At 42.7% G+C, this 25,877-nt stretch overlaps 1 protein-coding gene across 18 annotated transcripts in view; it reads left to right on the top strand.

Moving 5' to 3' along the window:
* Positions 1–25,877, top strand: part of kif1aa (kinesin family member 1Aa) — a 299,164-nt gene that overhangs the window by 114,512 nt on the left and 158,775 nt on the right. For all 18 annotated transcript variants that reach the window (XM_060834323.1, XM_060834317.1, XM_060834321.1 and 15 more), the window contains exons 4-10: positions 6,496–6,561; positions 9,033–9,211; positions 10,976–11,084; positions 17,500–17,577; positions 18,739–18,804; positions 20,624–20,641; positions 25,643–25,718. In XM_060834323.1, the coding sequence (XP_060690306.1) occupies positions 6,496–6,561; positions 9,033–9,211; positions 10,976–11,084; positions 17,500–17,577; positions 18,739–18,804; positions 20,624–20,641; positions 25,643–25,718 (592 nt within the window). The remainder of the gene's footprint in view (positions 1–6,495; positions 6,562–9,032; positions 9,212–10,975; positions 11,085–17,499; positions 17,578–18,738; positions 18,805–20,623; positions 20,642–25,642; positions 25,719–25,877) is intronic.

The following is a 25,877-nucleotide window of genomic DNA, read 5'->3' as shown; positions in this document are numbered from 1 at the left end:
CTGTGCTCCCCAGTACAGGCCGTGTACTCTCTGTGCTCCCCAGTACAGGCCGTGTACTCACTGTGTCCCCGGTACAGGTCGTGAAATCACTGTGTTCCCCAGTACAGGCTGTGTACTCACTGCATCCACCAGTAGAAGGCGTATACTCGCTGTGTCCCCCAGTACAGTACGTGTACTCGCTGTGTCCCCAATACAGGGCATGTACTTATTGTATCCCCAGTACAGGCCGTGTACTCACTGTGTCCCCAGTACAGGCCGTGTACTCACTGTGTTCCCTAGTACAGGCTGTGTACTCACTGTGTCCCTCAGTACAGGGCATGTACTCACTGTGCTCCCCAGTACAGTCCGTGTACTCATTGAATCCCCCAGTACAGGGCGTGTACTCACTGTATCCCCAGTACAGGTCATGTACTCATAGTATCCCCAGTACAGGCCGTGTACTCACTGTATCACCCAGTACAGGGCGTGTACTCACTGTGTCCCCAGTACAGGGCGTGTACTCGCTGTGTCCCCAGTAAAGGTCATGTACTCACTGTGTCCCCCATTACAGGGCATGTAGTCACTGTATCCCTGAGTACAGGCCATGTACTCACCGTATCCCCAGTACAGGCCATGTCCTCACTGTATCCCCCAGTACACGCCGTGTACTGACTGTGCTCCCCAGTACAGGGCATTATTCACTGTATCCCCAGTACAGGCCGTGTACTCACTGTATCCCCAGTACAGGCTGAGTATTCACTGTGCTCCCCAGTACAGATCATGTATTCACTGTATCCTCAGTACAGGGCGTGTACTCACTGTGCTCCCCAGTACAGGGCGTGTACTTACTATATCACCCAGTACAGGCCGTGTACTCACTTTGTCCCCGTGTACAGCCCAATTACTCACTGTGTTCCCAATAAAGGGTGTGTATTCACTGTGTTCCCAGTACAGGTCATGTACTCACTGTATCCCCAGTACAGGCCATGTACTCACTGTGTCCCCCCCCAGTACAGAGCGTGTACTCATTGAATCCCCCAGTACAGGGCGTGTACTCACTGTATCCCCAGTACAGGTCATGTACTCATAGTATCCCCAGTACAGGCCGTGTACTCACTGTATCACCCAGTAGAAGGAGTGTACTCACTGTGTCCCCCATTACAGGGCGTGTACTCACTGTATCCCCCAGTACAGGGCGTGTACTCACTGTGTCCCCAGTACAGGACGTGTACTCGCTGTGTCCCCAGTAAAGGTCATGTACTCACTGTGTCCCCCATTACAGGGCATGTAGTCACTGTATCCCTGAGTACAGGCCATGTACTCACCGTATCCCCAGTACAGGCCATGTCCTCACTGTATCCCCCAGTACACGCCGTGTACTGACTGTGCTCCCCAGTACAGGGCATTATTCACTGTATCCCCAGTACAGGCTGAGTACTCACTGTGCTCCCCAGTACAGATCATGTACTCACTGTATCCTCAGTACAGGGCGTGTACTCACTGTGCTCCCCAGTACAGGGCGTGTACTTACTATATCACCCAGTACAGGCCGTGTACTCACTTTGTCCCCGTGTACAGCCCAATTACTCACTGTGTTCCCAATAAAGGGTGTGTATTCACTGTGTTCCCAGTACAGGTCATGTACTCACTGTGTGTCCCCCCAGTACAGAGCGTGTACTCACTGTATCCCCAGTACTGGGCTTGTACTCACTGTGTCCCCCAGTACAGGGCGTGTACTCATTGTATCCCCCAGTTCAGGGCGTGTACTCACTGTGCTCCCCAGTCAAGCCGTGTACTCATTTCCCCCCAGTATTGATCGTGTACACACTGTCCCCCCCAGTACAGATCGTGTACTCACTGTCCCCCCAATACAGGCTGTGTACTCACTGTATCCTCTAGTCCAGTGTGTAATGTTAATCAGTCTATAATTTCAAGCCTTTGTTCCATGGTTTCATCGGATACCAAATGAGTCTGCCCATTCTGATGGCAATCTCATTGATATGATGAACTGTCTAACTGTGAGATACTATTTGTTAACATGAACCCGGGCTTGCTTCTTTCTGATGCAGTGCTGGTTTTGTAATTGGTAACTGGTTTGGTGTGATTCCCCCGGAACAAGCGAATAGCTTTGGTCAACTCTGAATTGGGAAGCACATTGGCACCACCTGGTGTTGCTGTCGAGTGCCGTCACATTAAAAGCAGCTCTCACCTCAGGATCCGAACAGAATATGTGAAAATCCCACAGGACTTGTAGGCAGCTCTGCAAGACGAGCCGAGACCACATACAATGCTGCCCGGCAGCCTGCTACCTGGGCATCGTTTCATAGTAATAGAAGCAGGAATGGGCCACTTGGCCCATCGAGCCTGCTCTGTCATTCATTAAGGTCATGGCTGATCTATCCATTCTTCTAAATTCTCCGGAGTACATTCCCAGGTGGCTCAGCCTTTCCTCATAGGTTAACCCCCTCATCTCCAGAATCAACCTGGTGAACTTCCGCTGCACCACCTCCAAAGCCAGTATATCCTTCCTCAAGTAAGGAGACCAGAACTGTGCACAATACTCCAGCTGTGGCCTTAGTAACACCTTGTACAATTGCAGCAGAACCTCCCTGCTCTTAAATTGAATCTCTCTCACAATGAAATCCAATATTCCACTTGCCTTCCTGATTACCTGTTGCACCCGCAAATCAACATTTAGTGATTCATGTACGAGCACTCCTAAGTCCCTCTGCATAACAGCATGTTGCAGCCTTTCACCATTTAAATTATATTCTGACCTACTATTGCTATGTCCAAAGTTGATGACCTCACATTTATCAACATTGTACTCCATCAGCCAGACCCTTGTCCACTCACTTAACCTCTCCACATCCTCTGCATAGTTTGTCTTTCCACTCAATTTAGTGTCATCGGCAAACTTTGATATGTTACACTTGGTGTCCTCTTCCAAATCATTTATATATTTATACATCATGAACAGTTGTGGTCCCAACACTGACCCCTGTGGCGCCCCACTTACCACTGATCTCCAACCAGAGAAACATCCATTTATCCCAACTCTCTGCTTTCTATTGGTTAATTTGTCCTCTATCCAGGCTAATAGTTTCCCTGCAACCCCATGCATTCATATGGATGAGTCTTTTATGCGGCACCTTACCTAACACCTTCTAGAAATCCAAGAATACAGTGTCCACCTGTTCCCCATCATCCACTAGGCTTGTTAACATCCTTAAAGATCTCCAGTAAATTTGTCAAACACAACCTTCCCTTCCTGAATTGATGCTGCATCTGCCTGATGGAATGCTTTCCATCCAGATGTCTCACTATTTCTTCTGTAATGGTAGCCTCCTGCCTTTTGCCTGCACCCTTTTTTAAACAGTGGCGTGACATTTGCTGTCTTCCAGTCCACTGGGGCCTGCCCAAAGTCCAATGATTTTGGTAAATTACCACTAATGCATTGATTATAACTTCTGCCATTTCTTTCAGCACCCTTGGGATGCATTTCATCAGGACCAGGGGACTTAACTAGCTTTGGAGCCTCAAGTTTCCTCAACATTACCCCTTTAGTGATAACAATTGAATTGAGATCCTCACTTCCCATTGTATCCTTAACATCATTCTTTGGCATATTAGACACATCTTCCACCGCAAAGATACAAAAGAGTTATTCAAGGCGTCAGCCATTTCAGCATTACCCAATATTAATTTCCCTATCTCATCATGCAAGGGACCTCTGTCCAGTTTAGCCACCCTTTTCTGTTTTATATATTTATAAAAAACTTTTCCTAGCTGTTTTTATATTCTGTGCTAGTTTGCATTCATAATCTATCTTACCTTTCTTTATTGCTTGCTTTGTGGTTCTTCTTTGCTTTTTAAAGTTTCCCCCATCTTCCTGTTTCCCACTACTCTTCACTATTTTGTAAGCATGAGCTTTTAATTGCGTGCCTTCCTTTATTTCCTTGTTTATTCAAGGCTGGCTCTTCCTACCCTTGCTATCCTTGTTTTTGACCAGAACCTACTTTTCTTGAGCACTGTGAAAGATCTCTATAAAAGTGCTCCACTGTTCTTCCAACGGTTCTACCATATAACTTGTGTTCCCAGTCTAATTTAGCCTATGCTTTGCTCATAACATTATAGTCGCCCTTGTTTATGCATGACACCCTAGTTTTAGATAATACTATTTCACCCTCCATTTGTATCTGGAATACAATCATACTGTGATCACTCCTTCTGAGAGGATCCTTAACTATGAGATCTTTAATTTTACCTGTCTCGTTACACAGGACCAGCTCTAAGATTGCATGCTCCCTTATAGATTCGGTAAAATGCTTTTCAAGAAAGTTATCATTGATGAGTTCTACGAACCTCTCTTCAAGACTGCCTCTACCGAATTGATTCTGCCAATCAATGTGCATGTTAAAGTCCCCCATGATTACTGCCATTGCATTCTTACATGTGTCAGATATTTCTTGATTGATCGCCTGTGTCACTGTAGCATTATTATTGGGTGGCCTATGGACTACTCCCACCAGTGACCTCTTCCCCATACTTCCTCTTGGGTGACCTCCACCCAAATGGATTCAACATTTTGCTCCTTAGATCCTTTATTGTCTCATCCTTAATTAAGACCGTGGTCCACCTCCCTTACCTTCTTGCCTATCCTTCCTAATTACCTGAGACACTTGGATATTAATTCCCTATCATCACCGCCCTGCAACCACATTTCTGTAATGGCAACTAATCAGACCCCTTTGTACTGATTTGCATAACAAGTTCATTGACTTTGTTTTGAATATTACGGGCATTCAGGTAAAGTACTCTTATATTCATTGTCCTTTGGAATCTAGCAACCTCTCCATCTTTTGCAAATGATTCTGTTGCCCAATTTTACTTTTTTTTCTTTTCTAACTTTTGCTCTGATCTCTGCATTGCTTCCTTCTGCCTGGACTCCCATCCGCTTGCCATTTTAGTCTACCCTTCCTCACAGTCTCTCTGCTCATTGCAGCTACCTTTACACCAACTGCTGCATCTTCTGACCTGACGTTCTGGTTCCCAACTCCCCTGCCAACCTGGTTTAAAACTTCCCCAACAGCTCTAGCAAATCTGTCCACAAGGATATTGGCCCCCATTGAGTTCAGGTGTACCCGTCCCTTTTGTACTGGTCATACCTCCCCCAGAGTTTGTCCACATTGCAAATTACTCAAACTTTAGACTTCCACTTTAAATACAGACCACTGTTGCATCTCCCTTAAAACCTGCTTCCTTTCCCATTCCCATGCCTGTGATTGTGTAAGAGCCCATAATATGTAATTCATTCCCTGAAGAGATTGTCAAAGTTTATAATGTCAGAATGTTGTGGTATAATTATGTACCTTTAGATTTGCAAAAAATCACCAACTCAATTTGAATCTGAAACACCAAGCATGTTGGTGTGAACTGCTTGTGGGTGAAAACAAACCAGATTTCGAATAATGGAGACTATTTTACCCAGCATGCATTGCAGCAGAGAAACTCCACTATCTTTGGGAGTAAGTGGCTGCACAGCTTTTCCCAGAGGTAGGGGACTTTCGCTGCTCCTGTGGGTACTGGATAAAAAGCTCCCCATTCCACAAAAACAACATGGAATACACTGAACCAAACTGTTCTTCTTGCAAGATTGGTTACAGTCACCAAACTGCAGCATTTACTTGCTGATCTTTGGATCAATATCATGCCACTGTGTAACCTTCCCCATTACTCCCATGTGATGACAGCCAAGCGCTGTCAGTGAAGAGCTGTAACAGTGTGTGTGTGTGTGTGTGTGTGTGTGTGTGTGTGGTGGGTGTGGGGGGGGGTGTACAGTCTCTCATCATGGGAGGGATAGGTGTAGTGTTGCAGGCGTAGTCTTTACATTTAGGCGTGGGGCTGTCTCAACATTTTGGAAGGGAATGTCTGAAATTTCTGGGGAAAAGGCGTGTGGGGGAGACAGGGAGAAAGGGAAGCTGACAATGATTTGAGCGATTGGCGGGTTTGGAGAGTGTGCCCGTTACAGAGTCAGGAGCAGCAACAGCATTGACCAGGAGTGTAAGCAGCCCCGAAAGAGGAGCTACAGTGAGGCAGAAAGACAAAAGGAGAAGGACGGAGGGAGGGGTATTGTAAATTGAAGGCAATGAGACTGTGGGATTGTTCAGCACATGTTTCAATAAAAGGGCATTGAGTACACAATTAGAACACGTTAGACTAAAGTGGAAACTCAACAAATAGAATAGATTGAGTTCATATCCTACTGACAAGCTGCTGGAATTAGACCAAGCCCCTGCAAAGGGAAGAAGGAATTCTGCCAGAGATACAGTGAATCCTGGGATTTTTGTCTCATCTGAACATTACTCAGACATTGATCATTTTCAAAATAAGAACAACTGTAAATAAAGAACACCTGGAGCAAGTTCTTTAGGTGTCCTGAGTTTACGAGGTTCACTATAGATCGAGATTATATATTTTATTTACATTACCTTATCTTTCTCTCTCTGTCCCCAGCTCTGTGAAGATCTCTTTGCCAGAATTAATGACAGTACAAATGCCAACCTCTCATATTCTGTGGAGGTAAGTGTAAGCTAAGACGCTCTAGGATGAAGCTTTCCTTTGTGAAATACATCTTCTATCTGACACTTGGCCGAGATTCTTTACAGTGCATATGCCCGCTTAAAAATAATCTCATAGGTAATGCTGTGGGTAAACAAATAATCACCTTCTGGGCATCAGAATAGATCCTATTCAGTCAGAGATAGGTGTCCACTGTTGAATGAACTCCTTTTCAAAATATCTTTAGCCTATTCATTTCCTAATGGGATGGGTTTATAAACCAAAACTGCACTGAATTCAACAGCCAAGAGAACACTAATGTTGTTGAGAGAGAGAGAGAGAGAGAGTTGAGGAAGCTGTACTCTGCATCAAGTTGTACCTGGTCCAGGAATATTTAAGGAATATTTAAGGAATATTGGGGTTCTGAATGGGAGAGTATTCCATTCCACTAACGTCCATCATCTTGACTGGATACAACTGCAGATACAACAACAACTTATGTTTATATAACAAGGTTAATATAGGAAAATGTCCTAAGGTGCTTCACAGAAATATGATCAGACAAAGATCAACATTAAGTCCAAATATTAGGTGCAAATTGAGGGTGTTAGAGGGAAAGTTCCAGAGCTCAGGCTGTCAGCAACTAAAGGCTTGGCTTCCAATAGGAGGACAATGGACATGAGGGACGTGCAAGAGGTCAGAATTGGAAGAACACTGAGCTCTCTACATTTTTAAGGCTCGAGTAAGTTATAAGGATAGGGAGTGATATGGCAGTGAAGGAATTTGAATATAGAATTTTAAATTTTCAGTGTTACAGAACCAGTGTAAGTGAATAGGCACAAGGGTAATGGTGAACTGGACTTGGTGTGAATTAGGAGATAGACAGCAGTGCTTTGGATGAGCTGACATTTTGGGAATGTGGAGAACTCAAAGACACTGGAATAGTCAAGAATAGAGATAGCCAAAGTTTTGGATAAGGGATTTGGCAGCTAATGAGCTGGGGTGATGCAGAGACAAGTGATGTTTCTGAGATAATGCAGAAATAAGTGATGTTACTGAAGGGGTGCAGAGGTAAATAATATTATTGAAATAATGCAGAGATAAGTGACGTTACTGAGATAATGCAGAGATAAGTGATGTTACTGAGATAATGAAGAGATAAGTGATATTACTGAGGGGATGCAGAGATAAGTGACGTTACTGAGATAATGAAGAGATAAGTGATGTTACTGGGGGGATGCAGAGATAAGTGATGTTACTGAGGGGATGCAGAGATAAGTGATGTTACTGAGGGGATGCAGAGATAAGTGATGTCACTGGGGGGATGCAGAGATAAGTGATGTCACTGGGGGGATGCAGAGATAAGTGATGTCACTGAGGGGATGCAGAGATAAGTGATGTCACTGGGGGGATGCAGAGATAAGTGATGTCACTGGGGGGATGCAGAGATAAGTGATGTTACTGAGGGGATGCAGAGATAAGTGATGTTACTGGGGGGATGCAGAGATAAGTGATGTTACTGAGGGGATGCAGAGATAAGTGATGTCACTGGGGGGATGCAGAGATAAGTGATGTCACTGGGGGGATGCAGAGATAAGTGATGTTACTGAGGGGATGCAGAGATAAGTGATGTTACTGAGATAATGCAGAGATAAGTGATGTTACTGGGGGGATGCAGAGATAAGTGATGTTACTGAGATGATGCAGAGATAAGTGATGTTACTGAGGGGATGCAGAGATAAGTGATGTTACTGAGATAATGCAGAGATAAATGATGTTACTGAGATAATGCAGAGATAAGTGATGTTACTGAGATAATGCAGAGATAAGTGATGTTACTGAGATAATGCAGAGATAAGTGATGTTACTGAGGGGATGCAGAGATAAGTGATGTTACTGAGATAATGCAGAGATAAGTGATGTTACTGAGGTAGGTGGCTTGGTGATGGAGAGGATATGAGGTCAGAAGTTTAGCTTTTTGGACTCTAATAGGACTCCTGGAGGCCAACAGTCCGGTTGAAACATAATAATGGAATATGGGAGGAGGATGGAATCCTTGGTGAATGTACAGATTTGTAGCAGCTGCTAAAACAATGGTTTTATATTTCTCAATGTTTAATTGGAAGAAGTGTGCCTCATTCATGGAAACCAAACTGACAACAAGAAGGCTGAAGAGGATCGAGGGAGGGAGTGGGCAGACAGAGCTGGGTGGTTGATGGTATACCTGTAGTAGCTGATATGGACAACATCAACAAGCAGCAGTACCAGGGCAAGGGGAGAGATTAGTTAGCTCAGTTGGCTGGATGGGTGGTTTGTGATGCATAGAGATGCCAAACAGCACAGGTTGAGGTCACCATTGTTGAAGCAAACATTAAACTTCATTGATTGAGAATAAATAGAGGATCTTTTTGTTTCCCCCATGGAAAATGTCCTTCAGGCATCTGGTGTTTTCCTCGCTTATTCGTGATCTTCCTGCTGTGTTTGCTTTCCAGGTCAGTTACATGGAAATTTACTGTGAACGTGTGCGAGATTTACTAAACCCCAAGACCAAAGGGAACCTTCGTGTTCGGGAGCACCCCATCCTCGGCCCTTATGTGGAGGATCTCTCCAAACTTGCCGTCACCTCTTACAATGACATTTCAGACCTCATGGATTCTGGCAACAAAGCTAGGTACTGGCTATCTCCAGCCGATGGGAACATGAGGATCACCAGACAAATAAAGAACATGGTCATCTTCGAACATCCTACGAGTTACATTATGCAATAAAATTTGAATTACTGATGAATTGTAGGAGTTAATCTCTAACTATTAGTCTACAATAGATCTCGACAAGAGAAAGTGTGATGCTATAAAAGCACAGCAGGTCAGGCAGCATCCGAGGAGCAGGAGAGTCGACGTTTTGGGCATAAGCTATTTATTATGAATTATGAAGCTTCATGATGAAGGGCTTATACCCAAATCATCGATTCTTCTGCTTCTCGGATGCTGCCTGACCTGCTGTGCTTTCCTGCACCACAATCTGATCTCCAACATTTGTAGTCCTCACTTTCTCTGAGATGAGGGAAAAACACCTTTTTGATAAGGGGCGGCACCAATGGTTATTGTAAGAGCTGATTCGGGATATCAATTATCACGGATAAAGGATTTGTTGTCTGAGAAGGTAGTGGCATAATGTTTCAGGAGGAGGCACTGAATTTTGCTGATGAGGTCAAAATGTAAGTTGTCCAAAGGAGATACAGTGACAGCAAAGGGATAGAGAGAGTGTGAGTAAGCAGGCAGCAATTCAAGTGGGAACAAGCATAATGGGAAAATGTGAACCTCTCCACTTTGGCAGGAAAAATAATTAGTCAGCACAATAATGAAAAGGAAAAAGACAGCAGAACCTAATGGTACAGAGAGGATCTGGATGCCCTCGTACCAATGTTCCCATGCAGCTGCTCATGGGTTTCACACATTTTAATTGTCATGTCAACACATTGTCTTCTGCATACATAAGCCTGGTATGTGTAACACGTAAAGCTAGTATGCAGGCATAGCAAGTGATTAAAGAGGGAAACAGATTGTTGTTGTTTATTGCTAGGGGAATGCAATATACAGTACATAAGGTTTACTGCAGAAGTCCAAGGCCATGGTGAGACTATATCTAGAGTACTCTGCATAGCTTTGACCTCCTTATTCAAATAAAGACATAATGGAGTTGGATTAAATTCTGAGACAGTTCATTCAACTCCCTCCTGGGATGGATGGATTGTCCTATCAAGAAATGTTGAAGAGGTTTGGCCTGTATCCATGGGAATTTAGAAGTGTAACCGGTAATCTTATTGAAGCATAGCACATCCTGAGGAAATTGGATAGAATGAGTACGGAGTGAGTATGGGGAAGACTGGAACCAGGGGGCAGAGTTTGAGAATCAGAGGTCTCTCATTTATGTTTGAGATGAGAAGAATTATTCCTTCTCTCTGAGTCAGTAAGTCCGTGTAATTCTCTTCATTGGGAAGACTGGGTCATTCAATGTATTCAAGGCAGGGTTGGATAGGTTATTACTTGACAGGGGAGTTCCAATGTTGTGACCCATTGACAGTGAAGGAATGGCGATAGATTTCTGAGTCAGGTTGGAGTGTGGCAAACGGTAGCGTTACCATCTATTTACAGCTGTCCTTGTCCTTCTAGGTGGAAGTGGTCAAGGTAATGTTGAAAGGTCCTTAGTTAAGGATCCAAGTGGGTGGAAGATAGATATGAGATAGAGGAAGCCTGAAAATGCCTATAGGAGGCAATTAAAAACACAAAGTATTAGCCTGTGATTGCCTGAGAGTTGAGGATGAAAGAATTGGCAGTGTAGAGAAGAAGTGAAAGCAAGAGGATGCTTTGTGATGGAGTGAATGTGAAAGAGGGAGAGGTTCTACTCAGGTTGTCTTGCTGTTCTCTCTCCTCAGGACTGTGGCTGCTACGAACATGAACGAGACGAGCAGTCGATCTCACGCTGTGTTCAACATCATCTTCACACAGAAAACACACGACACTCCAGAAACATCCTCTGAGAAGGTAAAGGAGACCTGCGTAATTGGGATGTCTGTAGACTGAGAGTCAAGTCCACCCCAGTGACAGCCATGGGTTGAGGTTCTACTTGCTGTGATGCAAGATTAAATGGTGCAGTGACCAAAATCACCTTTCAACTCTGGAGGTGGTGATTTGAATCTGTTTCATTTAGATAGGATACAGATCTTTACCTTTTGATGGAGAATGTTCCCATGTTTAAACCTGATTTTTGAGCCTGCTGAACACCATTGTTAGCCTTAAATTGAACTTGTTTCAGGCTGTGACAGGTTTCTTGGTGGTTGGTAACAGCCTATCCATGAGAAAACAGCAAATCTAAATGGGATTTAACTTACTGTCATGTAAAGGTCTACTGCCTGCAGCATAACCTGTATTAGGTCCTATTTACACCACTCTTATAGTTACTGGTATATATTGGATCCGTACACATCAAGCCCTTGATTTTAAAAATCCCATCAACATGTGCAAACCCCTCCATGAATTGACTGTTCCCTATCTCTGTAACCTCCGGCAGATCCATAATCCTTCACATAAGTCTGTACGCTTTCAATTCAATATCTTGCGCTTCAATAAGATCATTAAAAATAGGAGATGGAGTGGGCTATTTGACCCCTCGGGACAGTTCCACCATTCTTTAAAATCATGGTTTGCTCGATACCTTCCTGGACGCTCCTTCTCCACTCTGGATGGTCTTGGGCATAGTGATTCCTAGGTGTCTGTGGGAATGCCGCATTTCACCAATAAGGCCCTTGAGGGTATCCCTGAAGCAATTCCTCTGACCACCTGGGACTCGCCTGCCATTCCGGAGCTGGGAGTAGAGCACCTGCTTGGGAAGCCTTGTGTAGGTCATGCAGATGAAATGCCCAGCCCGTCACAGATGATTAAGGATGGCAGTGACTCAATGCTGGGGATGTTGGCCTGGTCGAGGACATTGGTGTTGGCATGTCTTTCTTCCGAGTAGATTTGTAGGATCTTGTGCCGGCAGTGTTGGTGGAACTGCTACAGCATAATCAGTAAGTGAAAGTCCTCTTGAATGCCTCATTTAAACCAGGCTCCATAAATTCCCGAGTAATCTGTTCTAGGCCCTAACTATTCACTGTGTGAAAGTGATTTTGCTCACCTCTCATTTCCTTCTTTTGCAAATCATTTCAAAGCTATGCATTCTGATACCCAATCTTTTTAAAAGTAGGTCAGTTTCTCCCCATCCTCTGTGCCCAGATCCTCATGGTTTTGAAATTTTATATCAGGTCTCCTCCTAGTCTCTCCAAGGAGAATAGACCTAACATCTTCAGTCCCATCTTCACAACTGAAGTCATCCTTGGAACAAACCTCTTTTGATCTTTCTCTCTTTCTCTCTCTCTCTCTCTCTTTCTCTTTCTCTCTCCAATCCTTTTGAAAGTGTAGCATCAAAAATTGTACACAAAACTTGGAAAACAAGAAAATAAACAATATGTTGAGGTTGTGGGTAACAGTGACTGTCCAGCAAGCATCAGCACCTCCATGGGGTAGTTAGTTGGATCAACTGGTTGGCAACACTGGGTAAACACCAACAGCGTGGGTTCAATTCCCATGCTGACTCAGGTTACCATGAAGGAACCTCCTTCTCAACCTTGCCCCTCACCTGACATGTGGTGACCATCAGGTTAAACCGCTAGCAGTAATCTCTCTACTGAGAGAGCAGACCTATGATGCACTGGGGCTGTAGTGACTTCACCTTTATCTGGAGATGAGGATAGGCAATCACAGAGGAGCAAATTCAACGAATGTTAAGTTGCTTATTTGTTATTTAATCAATGGCTGAAGTAAGACAAAGGTTCTCTTGCCAGTAATACTGCGTGTTGTACCACTGTCACCCACCAGAAAGAACTGCAAGTCATTGCAGCAAAAGAACCTGCAGTCAGATATTCCCAGATTAGAATGTCTGGATGTGGGACCTAGAACTGGAAAAGCAATATCCCCTGGAATAAGGGCTTCCAGTCATACAGAAATTGATGCTTTCTTTCATTAGAATGGGGAATATTATAATCAGATCAACCTTTTTAAAATCATAACGGACTTTGAGCAGTTGGCAATGTATTTGCAATGTTTAATGAATTCACATCAAGATGGGGGTTAATAAGCTGAGAACTTCCACTAGAAGAATGAAGGACAAACTCAGAAGGATTTTTTTTCAGATGCAAGGTTGTTAGAGTATCAAATGCTTTATGACTGAGGTAGAGTCTACATCTGAAACTCTCAACTGTCTGAAATTCACTGTTGGATGATCTGTAGTTATCTGCAAATAAACATCAGGAGATTACTGTGTTCAGTCCCAGCCACAACCTCCACTCCTCAATCACTGGTTCCATCCTTCTCCCTGATAGCTCTCTGTAGCCGAACTGACTGGCTGCCTGTTTTATGACTCTGGTGTCATAGTCGACCCTGAGATGAGCTATTAACCACATATCCAAGCAATTGCTAAGACTGGCTATTTCTCCACCACAGAACACGGTTGAGGTCAAAACATTGAATATTTTCAAGAAGGAGTTAGATGTGGGTAGCATGCTGGCTCAGTGATTAGCACTGCTGCCTCATAGCACCAGGGATCCAGGCTCAATTCCAGCCTCGGAGTTTGCACATTCTCCCCGCGTCTGCGTGGGTTTCATCTGGGTGCTCCATTCCCTCCCACCAACCAAAGAAGTGCAGGTTAGGCGAAGTGGCCATGCTAAATTGCCAATAGCGTTAGTGCATTAGTCAGGGATAAATGTAGGGGAATGGACTGGGTGGGTTACTCTTCGGAGGGTCGGTGTGGACTTGTTGGGCTGAAGGGCCTGTCTCCATACTGTAGGGAATCTAATCTAATCATATGGTTCTTAGAGCTAAAAGGAGCAAAGGGTATGAGGTTGAATGGGAATCTGAGTTGGGTGAATAGCCATGACCATGTTGAATCCAGTTATTAGAAGGATACTATTAAGCTGGACAGAGTTCAGAAGAGATTTATCAGGATGTTGCCAGGTATGGACCGTTTGAGTTATAAAGATAGACTGGACTATTTTCCCTGGAGCATAGGAGGTTGAAACATTTATAAAATCACAAGGGGTATAGATAGAGTTAATGGTAGTTGTTTTTTTCCCTAGGTTGGGGGATTTCAAGACTAGGGAGCACCATTCTTGAGGTGTGAGGAGAGAGATTTTAAGAAGACATAAGAGGCAAACCTTTTACACAGAGGGTGGTTCGTGTGTGGAATGAATTTCCTGAGGAAGTGGTGGATGTGGGTACAATTATGACATTTAAAAGACATTCGGACAGATACACAAATAGGAAAAGTTTAGAGGGATATAGGCCAGGAGCAGGCAGGGGGGATTAGTTTAGTTTGGGATTATGTTTGGCATAGACTGGTTGGACCGAAGGGTCTATTTCCATGCTGGATAACTCTATGATTCTCTGACTCGACGAATGGTGGAGGAGACTTGAAGGGCTGAATCGCTAACTCCTGCTTCTATTTTCTATGTATCTATTTCCACCGCCACTACTTTGCCTGATTTATACATCTGCCCAGGCACATGCACACCTGCTCCCCACCAACTCTTCTCATCTCATCTGCTGGAACAGTCGTTTCTTCCTTGCCTTTGAACTTGACTATCTTAATGAGCTCCTGGCTGGTCTCCTACACTCTACCCTCCACCCTTGAGGCCATTCAAATCTCTGCTGCTTGTATCCTAACTCAAACCAAATCCCTTTCATCCATTCATCACCCCTATTCTTACTGACCCTACACTAAATTGCACATATATCTGAAATACCTACATTCCTCTACATATAGCCCCTCCAACCCCATGATTGTAATTGCTCCAGAGTTGGTGGCTGTTCCTTTAACTGCCTAAATCTCTGGAATTGCCTCCTGAAAATTGCCCCGCCTCTCTATCTGTCTTTGCCCCTCTAAGACACTCATTAAATTCTACTTCTTTTCCCCTTCTAGCCATTCACAGTCTCACATTAAGATGGTGTTTTTTTTCACTGTCGCTAGCTCAAAAAAACCTGGAAATCATCCCAAACATCACTTTGGGTGGACTTATGCCACTTAGGCTACAGTGCTTCAAGATTGGCTCACCACATCATCTCCAGGCCAACTCGGGATGGGCATTGTTGCAACCATGGAAGGAGACTTACTGCGGGGGACCGATCCTGCATACTCACTGACCAAAAAACAGTTTATTTAAAAATAAAGCAGTTTTAACTCTGGGCTTTAATTGTTAGGAACAGTTTTTTTATAAGTGGAGAGGAAACATACACTTTTATTGTCCAGCACCTGCATCTGTACCTTCATTCATCCTCTCACAAGTATGCGCACACTCAGGGAAAATAATTATGATTTCTCCCGAGGTATGTGTTAATGTTTTCTTAAGATTTCTTTGTTGTACTTGCGTCTCCATAGCGTGTATTCTAGATTCAGACTTATAACCCTTTATGTCATAGCAGCAAGGAAACAGGCCCTTTGGTCCAACCAGTCCATGCCGAACATAATCCCAAACTAAACTAGTCCCACTTGCCTGCTCCTGGCCCATGTCCCTCCAAGCATTTCATATTCATGTACTCTTCTAAGTGTCTTCTTAATGTTGTAACTGTGCCCCCATCCACCACTTTCTCTGGAAGTTCATTCTCTGTGTAATACGAACATGAACCACCCTCTGTGTAAAAAATCTGCCCCTTGTGCCTTTTTAAAATCTCTCTCCTCGCACCTTGAAAGTATGCCCCTAATCTTAAATCCCCCACTCTAGGGGAAAGACTCCTATCATTAGCCTGATGTATTAGGCGGAAAGGGGTGAGGAGGGAAATATATCCCTGGTGGTGGGGTCTCTTTGGAGGTGGCGGAAATGTGTCTTGTGAAACTGAAAGAACTGTAACTCAGAAACAAGGACAGAAATTGCTAGAAAAGCTCAGCAGCATCTGTGGAGTGAAATCAGAGTTAATATTTTGGGAGTAGAGACCCTTCCTCAGAATCTTCCTCGGGTCATTGGACCCGAAGTGTTAATTCTGATTTCTGTTTTGTTTCCGTATCCCTCATGACTTTATAAACCTCTGTAAGGTCCCCTCTCAACCTGCTACACTCCAGTGAAAAAGGTCCCAGCCTAAGCAATCCCCGCTCCTTATAACTCACACCTTCCACACCTGACAACATTCTGGCAAATTACTTCTGAACTCTCTCCAATCTAATAATATTCTTCCTATAACAGATCCACAGAGGAATTAATCTTGAGTAGCCTTGACTGTTGGTTTATTCTCATTGATGCAGATTTCTCTTGTTACACTCCAGTCAAGGGGTAATAATGCAGAGCTGGTGCAGTTCCTCAAGTAGTGAGTTCAAAGCCAACTCAATCTTCTACGTACATGCGGCTTAAAGAAAGTGGTCTCAGCCAGGGTCTATTCATTTCTTTGGTTTAAAGGTATTATTAAATCTGCTTATCAAAAACCTAACTTCAATTGTGTAAACAAAGCATCTCTCTCCCCATTGTCCTGCTTAAGGCTCTCTAATCAGTGGTTAGGCCATTTTCACACAAAGGTTTGTGGGTATCACTCTTCCTCGTGGCATCTTGAAAAGAGAGATTTTCACAACCAACGCTATGAACTTCAAATTTGGAATCACAAGGACTGCCATAGTATTGTGAATTCAATCATTTTAATTCGCCGGAGAAATACAGACATTATCACAGCAAGGGTTATTAGCATTTTAACTCGACTTCGCCAAGATTTGTCCAGACATGAAAATTAGCTCAGTGTTCTTGCAGTCCCATGTGTCTGGCAAAGAAAGATTGCCTGACCTTTCAGCTCCCTTTATATCTGAAGGAAGTGTTTATTTTTGGTTCGTATGTCAGAAATTCATATTTATGCCTCATTAGTTTCCATTACATGACTATGACAGTATGCTGTCCTTGCCAACAATGCTCATATCCCATGAAGGAAGTAAAAATAAAGCGTTTGTTAGAAACATGGAAATTGGGAGCTATATGAATCCAAGTTGTTTTGTTGTGGGGAGGCAGAGAAAAAAAAGGCATTAGCATGACAGTTGCATTTGTACACCTCCATCCACCACACACCCATCCCTGAAGCTATGATTACACAGCTTCTGTCACAGTTCTGCATTAATAATCACATCTTACCTAGGGTTACACCTTAAGAAGTATCAAATTCAGCTTTGTGCCTTGACTTCCCCAGTTGCAGGCTTTGACCACAAGAAGCCCAGTTTACAGAAATGTTATACAATGATGTAGGACCTACAGAAGTTGTCTATGTAATGCATTTACATTTCACAGGGAACGTACTGGAGAGTTGTAGGAAGGGATGAATAATGGAACAGAATTAAAAACAGGAATTATCTCATGACTTTTTTTGAAGTGCCATGTTTTACTTCTAATTCCCTCTGTAGGTTAGCAAAATCAGTTTGGTTGATTTGGCTGGAAGTGAAAGAGCTGATTCCACAGGAGCAAAGGGAACACGATTAAAGGTGAGAATCTCTATCCATCTATCCAAGCATTTATTCCCTCATCCATCTCATCATTATGCATTTTCCCATTCATTCATCCACCTATGGATCTGTCTATCAAAGCAGCTAGCTGTCCACATCATTCTTCCTTTCATCCATCCATCCAGATCTTGAACTTTTCACTTACCCCAGTCTTTGTATAGGAAGATAGGTTATAAAGATGAAGGCAAGAAATGATATTGGATGGATCACCCAACGTTGACTTAGGCATCAGAATAGACAGTGGCAAATCCAGCCCTGTCGACTAGTCAAAATCCACTGTGCAAACGTGTAAGGGATTGTGCCAAATGTAGGAGAACTTCCCCTCAAACTAGGCAAGAAACAGCCTAACAGCATCATACTCCCTGAATCACAGCTTCCCGACAATGTCCCAGTCACCACCACCATCTTTGGTGGGAACGTCTTCTCCCATCAGTAGGAAGGACCCTCCAGTAATGCTCCTGCTAATCTGGTGATCAGTGAGGTTGTTCGGTTCCAAACGTCATTTCCGCACATGGACCTCGGAGACCTGCGAGGCTAGAAAGAAAATGCATCAACGTGTACCAAGTACAAGAGACACTGCAGGAACTCACAAAGGCTCCTCTGATAGCATCTTCCAAATCCATGACCTCTGCCACTTAAAGAGACAAGAGCATCAGATTCATGGGAGCACTGCTTCATGAATCACCTGTCCCCCTCCAAGCCACCCTCCATCTTGTATTGAAATTCTATCCTTCTGAATTTGAATTGATCCACTAAGAATTAAGCACTTGGATGAGATACAAGAGGTTAACTGACAGATGGTATCAAATTTGGATGAGTTGGTGGACAGGGGCTGGGTGGTGGATGAAACGCTGATAGCATTGAGTTGAAAGTCTTTGAAGTCAGCATAATTCAAATTCAGCCAAGCCCTTTGAAAAAATGAGTCCTGTTTTGCATTATTTTATTGCTGGTAGCTGAGCATGTGGAATGAACAGACTTATTTAAAATTGTTCCATGCATGGTTTATAAGACACCAGGGAAACCATTACTATCAATTTGTCATATTGTTTGTTTCAATTAAAGACACAAGAAGAAATTAGATCTGTGTTCAGTTTTGTTTTGCCTGCTGTTTTTTAATGGCTTGTTCCTTGTTTGCTGCAGGAAGGTGCAAATATCAATAAATCCCTTACGACCCTGGGCAAAGTAATCTCCGCTCTGGCGGATGTGGTGAGTGAAACCTGATTCTTTTGCTCACTGATTCTGGTGTAATATGGATGTTGGCATCTTTCTGTTAAAGTATAAACTGCGTCAATACCCAAAAGTGCTTTACCAATGCACAGCATCAATTAACAAAGTCAATAGGATGTTAAAATCAATAGCGGCAACAGTAGGATTGGAGTCAGAGGAAGGGGGAAGCAGGTCTTCAGGACATTGGTTAGGCCATTTTTTTGGAATGCTGCATTCATTTCCAGCCTCCCTGCAGTAGGAAAGGTGTTGCAAAACCTGAAAGGGCTCAGAAAGATGTACAAGATGTTCCAAGGATGGAGGGTCTGTGCTATAGGGAGATGCTGAATAAGCTGGTGCTATTTTCCCTCGAGCATTGGAGGATGAGAGGTGACCTTATAGAGGTTTATAAAGTGAGGAGGGGCATGGATAGGGTGAATAGCCAAGGTCTTTCCCCCAAGGCAGCTGAGTAAAAAACGAGAGGGCAAAGGTTTAAGGTGAGAAGGGGAAGATTTAAAAGGGACCTTCAGTGTAATTTTTTCAGGCGGAGGATGGTGGGTGACTGGAATGAGCTGCCAGAGGAGGTGATGGAGGCTGATACGTTCACAACATTTAAAACACATCTGGATAGGTACATGAATAGGAAGGGTTGAGGGATCTGGGCCAAATGCTGGGAAATGGAATTAGATCAGTTTAGTCAAGTTCTGTTTCCATGCTGTACATCTCTATGACTCTAAGTCAGGATTGTGGTCAGATCCTAATCCAAGATCTGTGTCCAGTCCTGTTTGCCAAGAGAATCTTTCTGGGACATGAGGCAGTGCACAAAGTTGATCCCTTCTGTCACAGAAAAAAAATTACAAGATCGAATTGCATTTCCATTGAATCTTTCATGATTTTAGGACATCTCAAAGCAGATGAAGTGCTTTCCTTTTAGAGTTCAAACACTGTTGTTGGAAAAGTGGCAGCTAATTCGCACACACCAAGGTCATTCCAACAGCAATGGCCTGGTCATTAGTGATGTTGATTCAGGAGTAACAGTGGATAAGCCCTAGTGAAGATCTTCTTTGATCTTCCTTGACATATTGTGATTGGATCTTTTTGTACCCACCGGAGAGTGCAGACAGGGCCTCGATTCAATGCTTTACCCAAAATACACATGAAGCAGTGCAGCACTTAGTCTGAATTATGATCAAAGCAGAGAAAAACCTCAACTTTTTTATCTTGAAAGGTTAGGGCTGGCAGCTGATCTTACACACAACTGTTATAGGATTATAAATGTTGAAAACAATTCCAGAAAATGCAAATTGTAAGAATGGGATGTTTTACTCTAGAAATCTAGTTTGTGAAGGGTGGAACAGGAGTTACTCTTTATACTCTTTTATATTTACTTACAATGTTACTGATTACTAGCATGTAGGTCTTAACTTGTTTTAGTCTGTGTCTATTTTTCCAGGACGAAAGTGAATCCCCAGTTAGTGCTCACCATCTGCATTTGTTCAATATAATTAATGTATAATTAATTTAAGATGTGCTGAAACATGTGTAAGTCAAATTTAGAACTCATATTATCACATTAAGACAAGTCTTTCTGAATAGCTTTCCATATAAAAGGAGTCCTGGTTATAATGATGAAGCACAAACTCCAATTGTTGTCCCAATATCCTTGAATGCAATAATCCAGACTGTGCCAACAACGGTACGAATGATAGATTCCACACAGTTTCTTATGAGTCAAGGATGTGCTCTAACTGTTGTAGCTACAGTGATAACCATGTGTCTCTGATCTATTCAGTAAACCTCTTGCTTGTTTGGTTTCTTACAGGATTCTGGATCAAACAAGGTATGGATACTGCTGTACTCTCCTACATTCACACTAACACAATTCAACCTGTGCTTCCTCCCACTGCACTTCAGGAGCAGCCTCAGCTGCGATATGTAGGCAGTTAATATATCCTGTCAACACCCAGCATGGGCTTGACCATGAGGAGGTCAGCAGTTCAGTGAGGTACAAGAGGTTAACCGATGCACTGGATCACATTCAGGAAAGCTGGAGGGAAAAGGGAATGCTAACAGCCATTGATTTGAAACCCTTTGGAGTCAGCATAAGCTTTAAAGATAGCAAACTGAGCCATGTTACTTGCGGTGTAAACAAGTACGTAATATCCAAACATTGCTCAAAGAAACCAGAGCTCGAAATTCTGTACCTTGCGTTCATCAGGACTAGGATACAAGGAACAGAATTTAAAAATGAGGTAACATTTGATACAGAATGAGAGGAGTGTGCTGACTGAATGGGCAATTATTTACACAGGGACGCAGCAAGAACAGTGTCACGACACGGAGGTGAAATCTTTTGTTAATTAAACCAAACACCCAGAAAAGCTCACCTCACCTCATAATCTAAATATGAGTGGCAGAGAACTCCCGAATTCCACGATTTAAAGAGCATAACATTAATTTATTCTTTAACTGTAAAAGTGAACATTAAACAATAACTATTCACAACTCTAAGCCTCCCGTTCTCTTAACTGCTTACTATCTGTGTCCAGCTCTATAATGACATGTTGTTCCAATAAGACACTTATTAAAATTATATCAAATTAATTTTAAAAACACACACTCTCTGTCTTCTGTGTCTTCCACTCTGCCGGCTGAGGATCTCCCTGGGTTGTCTTCTTTCTTTTTACTGCAAGTATGTTTTGTAAGAAAAGGTACCTTTGATACAGATTATTTCCTAATTTCTTGGAGAGCAAGATGTTAGATGGGCAATTAACTCTCCTGGAATTACTCTCTCTACAGCAGTTGCTCTCTGATCAATTTTCAAAATGTCCACATTCTTATACCTACAACATCGGATTGTCTCATTGGTTCAATATTGGCAAAAACAATAAATTCAAACTCAATTGGGTTTTAGATCCTGGGCTATAATTTAAACTGATTGGTTAAATTCGAACTGTTGTCAAAAAGCAAAAAACAACACAGGTATCCATTTCACAGCCAAATGTTTTGTATTTTCAATTTTTCAGTACATTTTGGGACTGCCATCTAGTTATATACACAGGTGCTTGTAAGCTCTCAGTTCAGAACAGCTTTAACTCTCTCTTAAAGGTACAGTACATGCCCTCAACTTCACAACAACAGTGAATTGTCAATCCTAACTCTCAGACCAGGAAACTACATTCTGATTGGCCAGGGTGTTGGCATGAGGGTGCAGCAGAGTTTGTTTGTCTACATGACCATATTTTTTGAAAAAGGTGCAATGTATGTTCAGATTCTTTTTATCCAGGTAAATTGGGCCCCAAATATCTGGGCCCAAATGTGTAGCTTCCATAAGTACAAACTGTGAGACTGACTGATGATCATAAATTGGTTTCTGATGTAACTCTTAGCACATTCTTAATTATTTAATCAATAATTCCCAATGACAGAGCCACATATAATGCAGATTTTGTTTATTCACTTATGGGATGGGGGCATTGTTGGCGAGGCCAGTATTCATTGCCCATCCCTAATTCCTGTTCCTTGGATGCTGCCTAACCTGCTGTGCTTTAACCAGCAACACATTTTCAGCTACTACATGAAAAATATTATGGTGGGTCTGGAGTCACATGTAGGTCAGACCAAGTAAGGATGGCAGATTTCCTTCTCTATAGGTCATTCATGAACAAGGTGGGTTTTTCCTGACAATCGACAATGGTTTCATGGTCATCAATAAACTTTTAATTCCAGATCGTTTATTTTTAAGGAATTCACATTCTACTATCTTGAACTCGAACTTCGCTAGATTTCTGGATTAATAGTCTTGTGACAATACCCGAGGTCATTTTTTCTGAGGCTTGTATCCACAGGCTGGTTTAGCACAAGCAGCCTGCTGTGAGCTGAGAATAGTCAACAGAACCTGTTGCTTAATATAGTCCACCATAGTTGAGATGTTGGGATACAAATACTCAAAGTCCTGTTTTTTCTAGGACAAAAGGATGCATTTTTTTTCCAAAAAAAAGGGTTGTAGAGACAATCAATTCTGCTGCATCCCCATGGCAACATCCTGACCAATCAGAATTTACTTGCTGATGCCTGAGAATCAGGATTGATAGTTAATTGTTCTTGATTCATTGCTATGCCAAGAAAGGCCCATCCAATCAGCAACCTCTTTGCATGCTGTATAAATCAGTGAAAAGAAAAGTTTTCTTTTGGGTTTTGAAAGAAACACTGAGAACATGGGAGGAACTTGGCAGGTCTGGCAGCATTAATGGAGAGAGTGCGAGAAAGAGCACAAGAGAGAGTGCAAGAGAGCATGAGAGAAACAGAGTTAACATTTCCAGTCCAGTATGACTCTCTTTCTGAAGATGTTACCAGACCTGCTGAGATCGCCAGCATTTTCTGTTTTAATTTCAGATTGCTGCATCCATGGTATTTTGCTTTTATCTAAGTCTATGTTTTTTAAATCCATTTCTTGCAATCGTAGTTATGGTAAGAGTAAGACAAAAGCTTCAATTTCTAGTCTCCTTTGAGCAATGGAGAAAGTGAGGATTGCAGATGCTGGAGATCAGAGCTTAAAAATGTGTTGCTGGAAAAGCGCAGCAGGTCAGGCAGCTTCAAAGGAGCAGGAGAATCGACGTTTCAGGCATGAGCCCTTTTGAAGAAGGGCTTATGCCCAAAACGTTGATTCTCCTGTTCCTTTGATGCTGCCTGACCTGCTGCGCTTTTCCAGCAACACATTTTTAAGCTCCTTTTAGCAATGCTTAAGTTCTGTACTGTCAAGCATTTACTATTAAGTCCAAACCTGTATTGCAAGGGGCAGAAACTTGTGGGTGAAACAGTGTATATTTACCACATAGTGGGAGTTCCTTGCTTGAAAGGGTCCATGCATGCCTTCCGTGTGTGTTTCTTCGAGAGGATTGTTGCTCTTTATCTTTAAAAAATGTCCAACTACTGACTTGCAACTCAGTACCTCAGGCCAATGAATTTGGTGACCCCTCACACATTTTGTTTGAAAGAGTGTTCCATTTGTTAAATATTAAGGTTAAACCATTATCTTGCTTGCCTTTGTGGGGGTAGAATGTCAACACTGTTGGGGACTGAAAACTGAACATGCTGAAAATACTTGAGTATTTGTGAAGTGAAATGAGCTAATGGACCTGAATAATTTGGGAAAAGCTCACTCAAAATCCATTCACTTCCATGTTTAAGTGGTAGATCATCATCATCTGAGGCTAATGACCTTCTCTTGGATGATGCATGGCTGTTGGGCAATTGTGTTCTCAACATTTTAGAATCAGCTTGTGTAGAGATGTGACATCACCTCTCTGGAACAGGTGGGATTTGAACCTGGACTGCTTGCCACCAAGGTAGTGATATTACCACTGTGCCACAAGGTCCCAAAATGTTGGGCTATGATTTGCACTTTATTTGAATCTAATTCCTTACCCAGTCAAAAGACAGCAAGCAGTATGCATTGTAGGTTTTCCAGTAATTTTTAAACTGAACTATCACAAGCAGATAAAAAAAATTAATGATCGGAACCTTAGTATCAGAACTGTGTTCTTACCTTCTGCTGATTTTTCTTATCATGCTCGGAATATCTCTCCAAGAACTTTAGACAGATTTTTGATATTGAATAGGGTGTGCCATGAAATAATTTCCAAAACACAGCTGTGGTTAAATCAATTAAAATCTCATTTAAGTTGTATCAAACTCTTAACAAGTTATATGTTCAAACCAATACAAGCATATAACTAAGGTGCAAGACTAGGCCATTCTGACAATTAATGTAAAAATATCTGAGTGTGAACCCCACTTTCCTGTCTGCACATTATATACCTTTTGCTGCCCTTGTGAGTCAAGAAGCTATCCAACTCTGCCTTAAAAATATTCAATGACTCAGTCTCTACTCCTCTCTAGGGAAAAGCATTCCATAGATTAATGACTGAGAGAAAATAAGAGACATTTTAATTTAAACTGTGTCCATCATATTCTCTGTCCCAAGAGGTGCTAATCTTTGAACTGAACTAATCACGGCTGTGCATTCAGACACCAGGCTCGTTAAACCTTCCCACAATTACAAATACATTGGGAAGTATTCCTGTGTGAGTGTGGATGATATTGCAATACATCAAGCTGGAATATCTGATCTGGTGGTATATGCTAGTGTATGAGTGATAAGGTCACATGCACTCCCAGCTGTTCCAGCAGGAACAGGTTATTGACCTGAGCAGATGTTCCTAGGTCAGACAGATTTCAGCCCATACTTGTATTTGCTCTCATCAGGTAATGACCTGACCGTCAACCTTGTGCACTTGGCTATCCTGGCATTAGGTTGCCCTGGCATTGCTAAGGCATTAATGTTAAATTAATTGGATGGAGCATTCTCACCATGACCATTGAGGTAGAATGCATCTATGTAAAGTGGAAAGCCAGATTCAATGTCCTCTATCATTTCCAGAAGGATAATCTTGGGAATGAAGGTGATCTTCCACCTCCTGACTATCCAAATCAGGTAGCAGTGTAATGAAAAGTGTTTCTGCACCTTAATGTTGTCACGTCGTCTGATGTATTTTCGTCACATTTTGCGTCTGAGTGCCGTCATGTCCATGTTAAAGAGATTGATTCAGAGATACTGCTTCAGTCGATCAAAGACCTGTTGGCCTGAACTGGAGAGAGGACACTCGACCATCACTCACCACCAAAGCGTCACAGGAGTGCTATCTATGTGACTATCGGCGTGTGACTATCCCACAACTGATTTGAGAAGGAGACTGATGATTTAAACTGCTGTGTCCTATCTAAATCTGTACTGTGTTCTGTTTCTGAATTTCTCTTTTTACTCTTCAATGCTGATCAGAACAAGAAAAAGAAGAAAACCGATTTCATCCCATACAGAGATTCGGTGCTGACATGGTTACTCCGAGAAAACCTGGGTAAGAGAGAGCTCTTTCTTCCAGACAGCAATGTACTGAGGTTAGCAGTTAGCTCATGGATGCTGTGTTTTCTAACCATGAGATTGGGAGGTTACACAGTTACTCAATAGATCTGTGCAATACTACGACTTGCTTGTGGCCCTTTCATCTTGAAACAAG

This window comes from Hemiscyllium ocellatum, chromosome 13 (genome assembly GCF_020745735.1).
Source record: "Hemiscyllium ocellatum isolate sHemOce1 chromosome 13, sHemOce1.pat.X.cur, whole genome shotgun sequence".
Classification (NCBI taxonomy): domain Eukaryota; kingdom Metazoa; phylum Chordata; class Chondrichthyes; order Orectolobiformes; family Hemiscylliidae; genus Hemiscyllium; species Hemiscyllium ocellatum.
The sequence above is the reverse complement of the archived record's forward strand: the minus strand, read 5'-3'. Positions and strand labels throughout refer to the sequence as shown.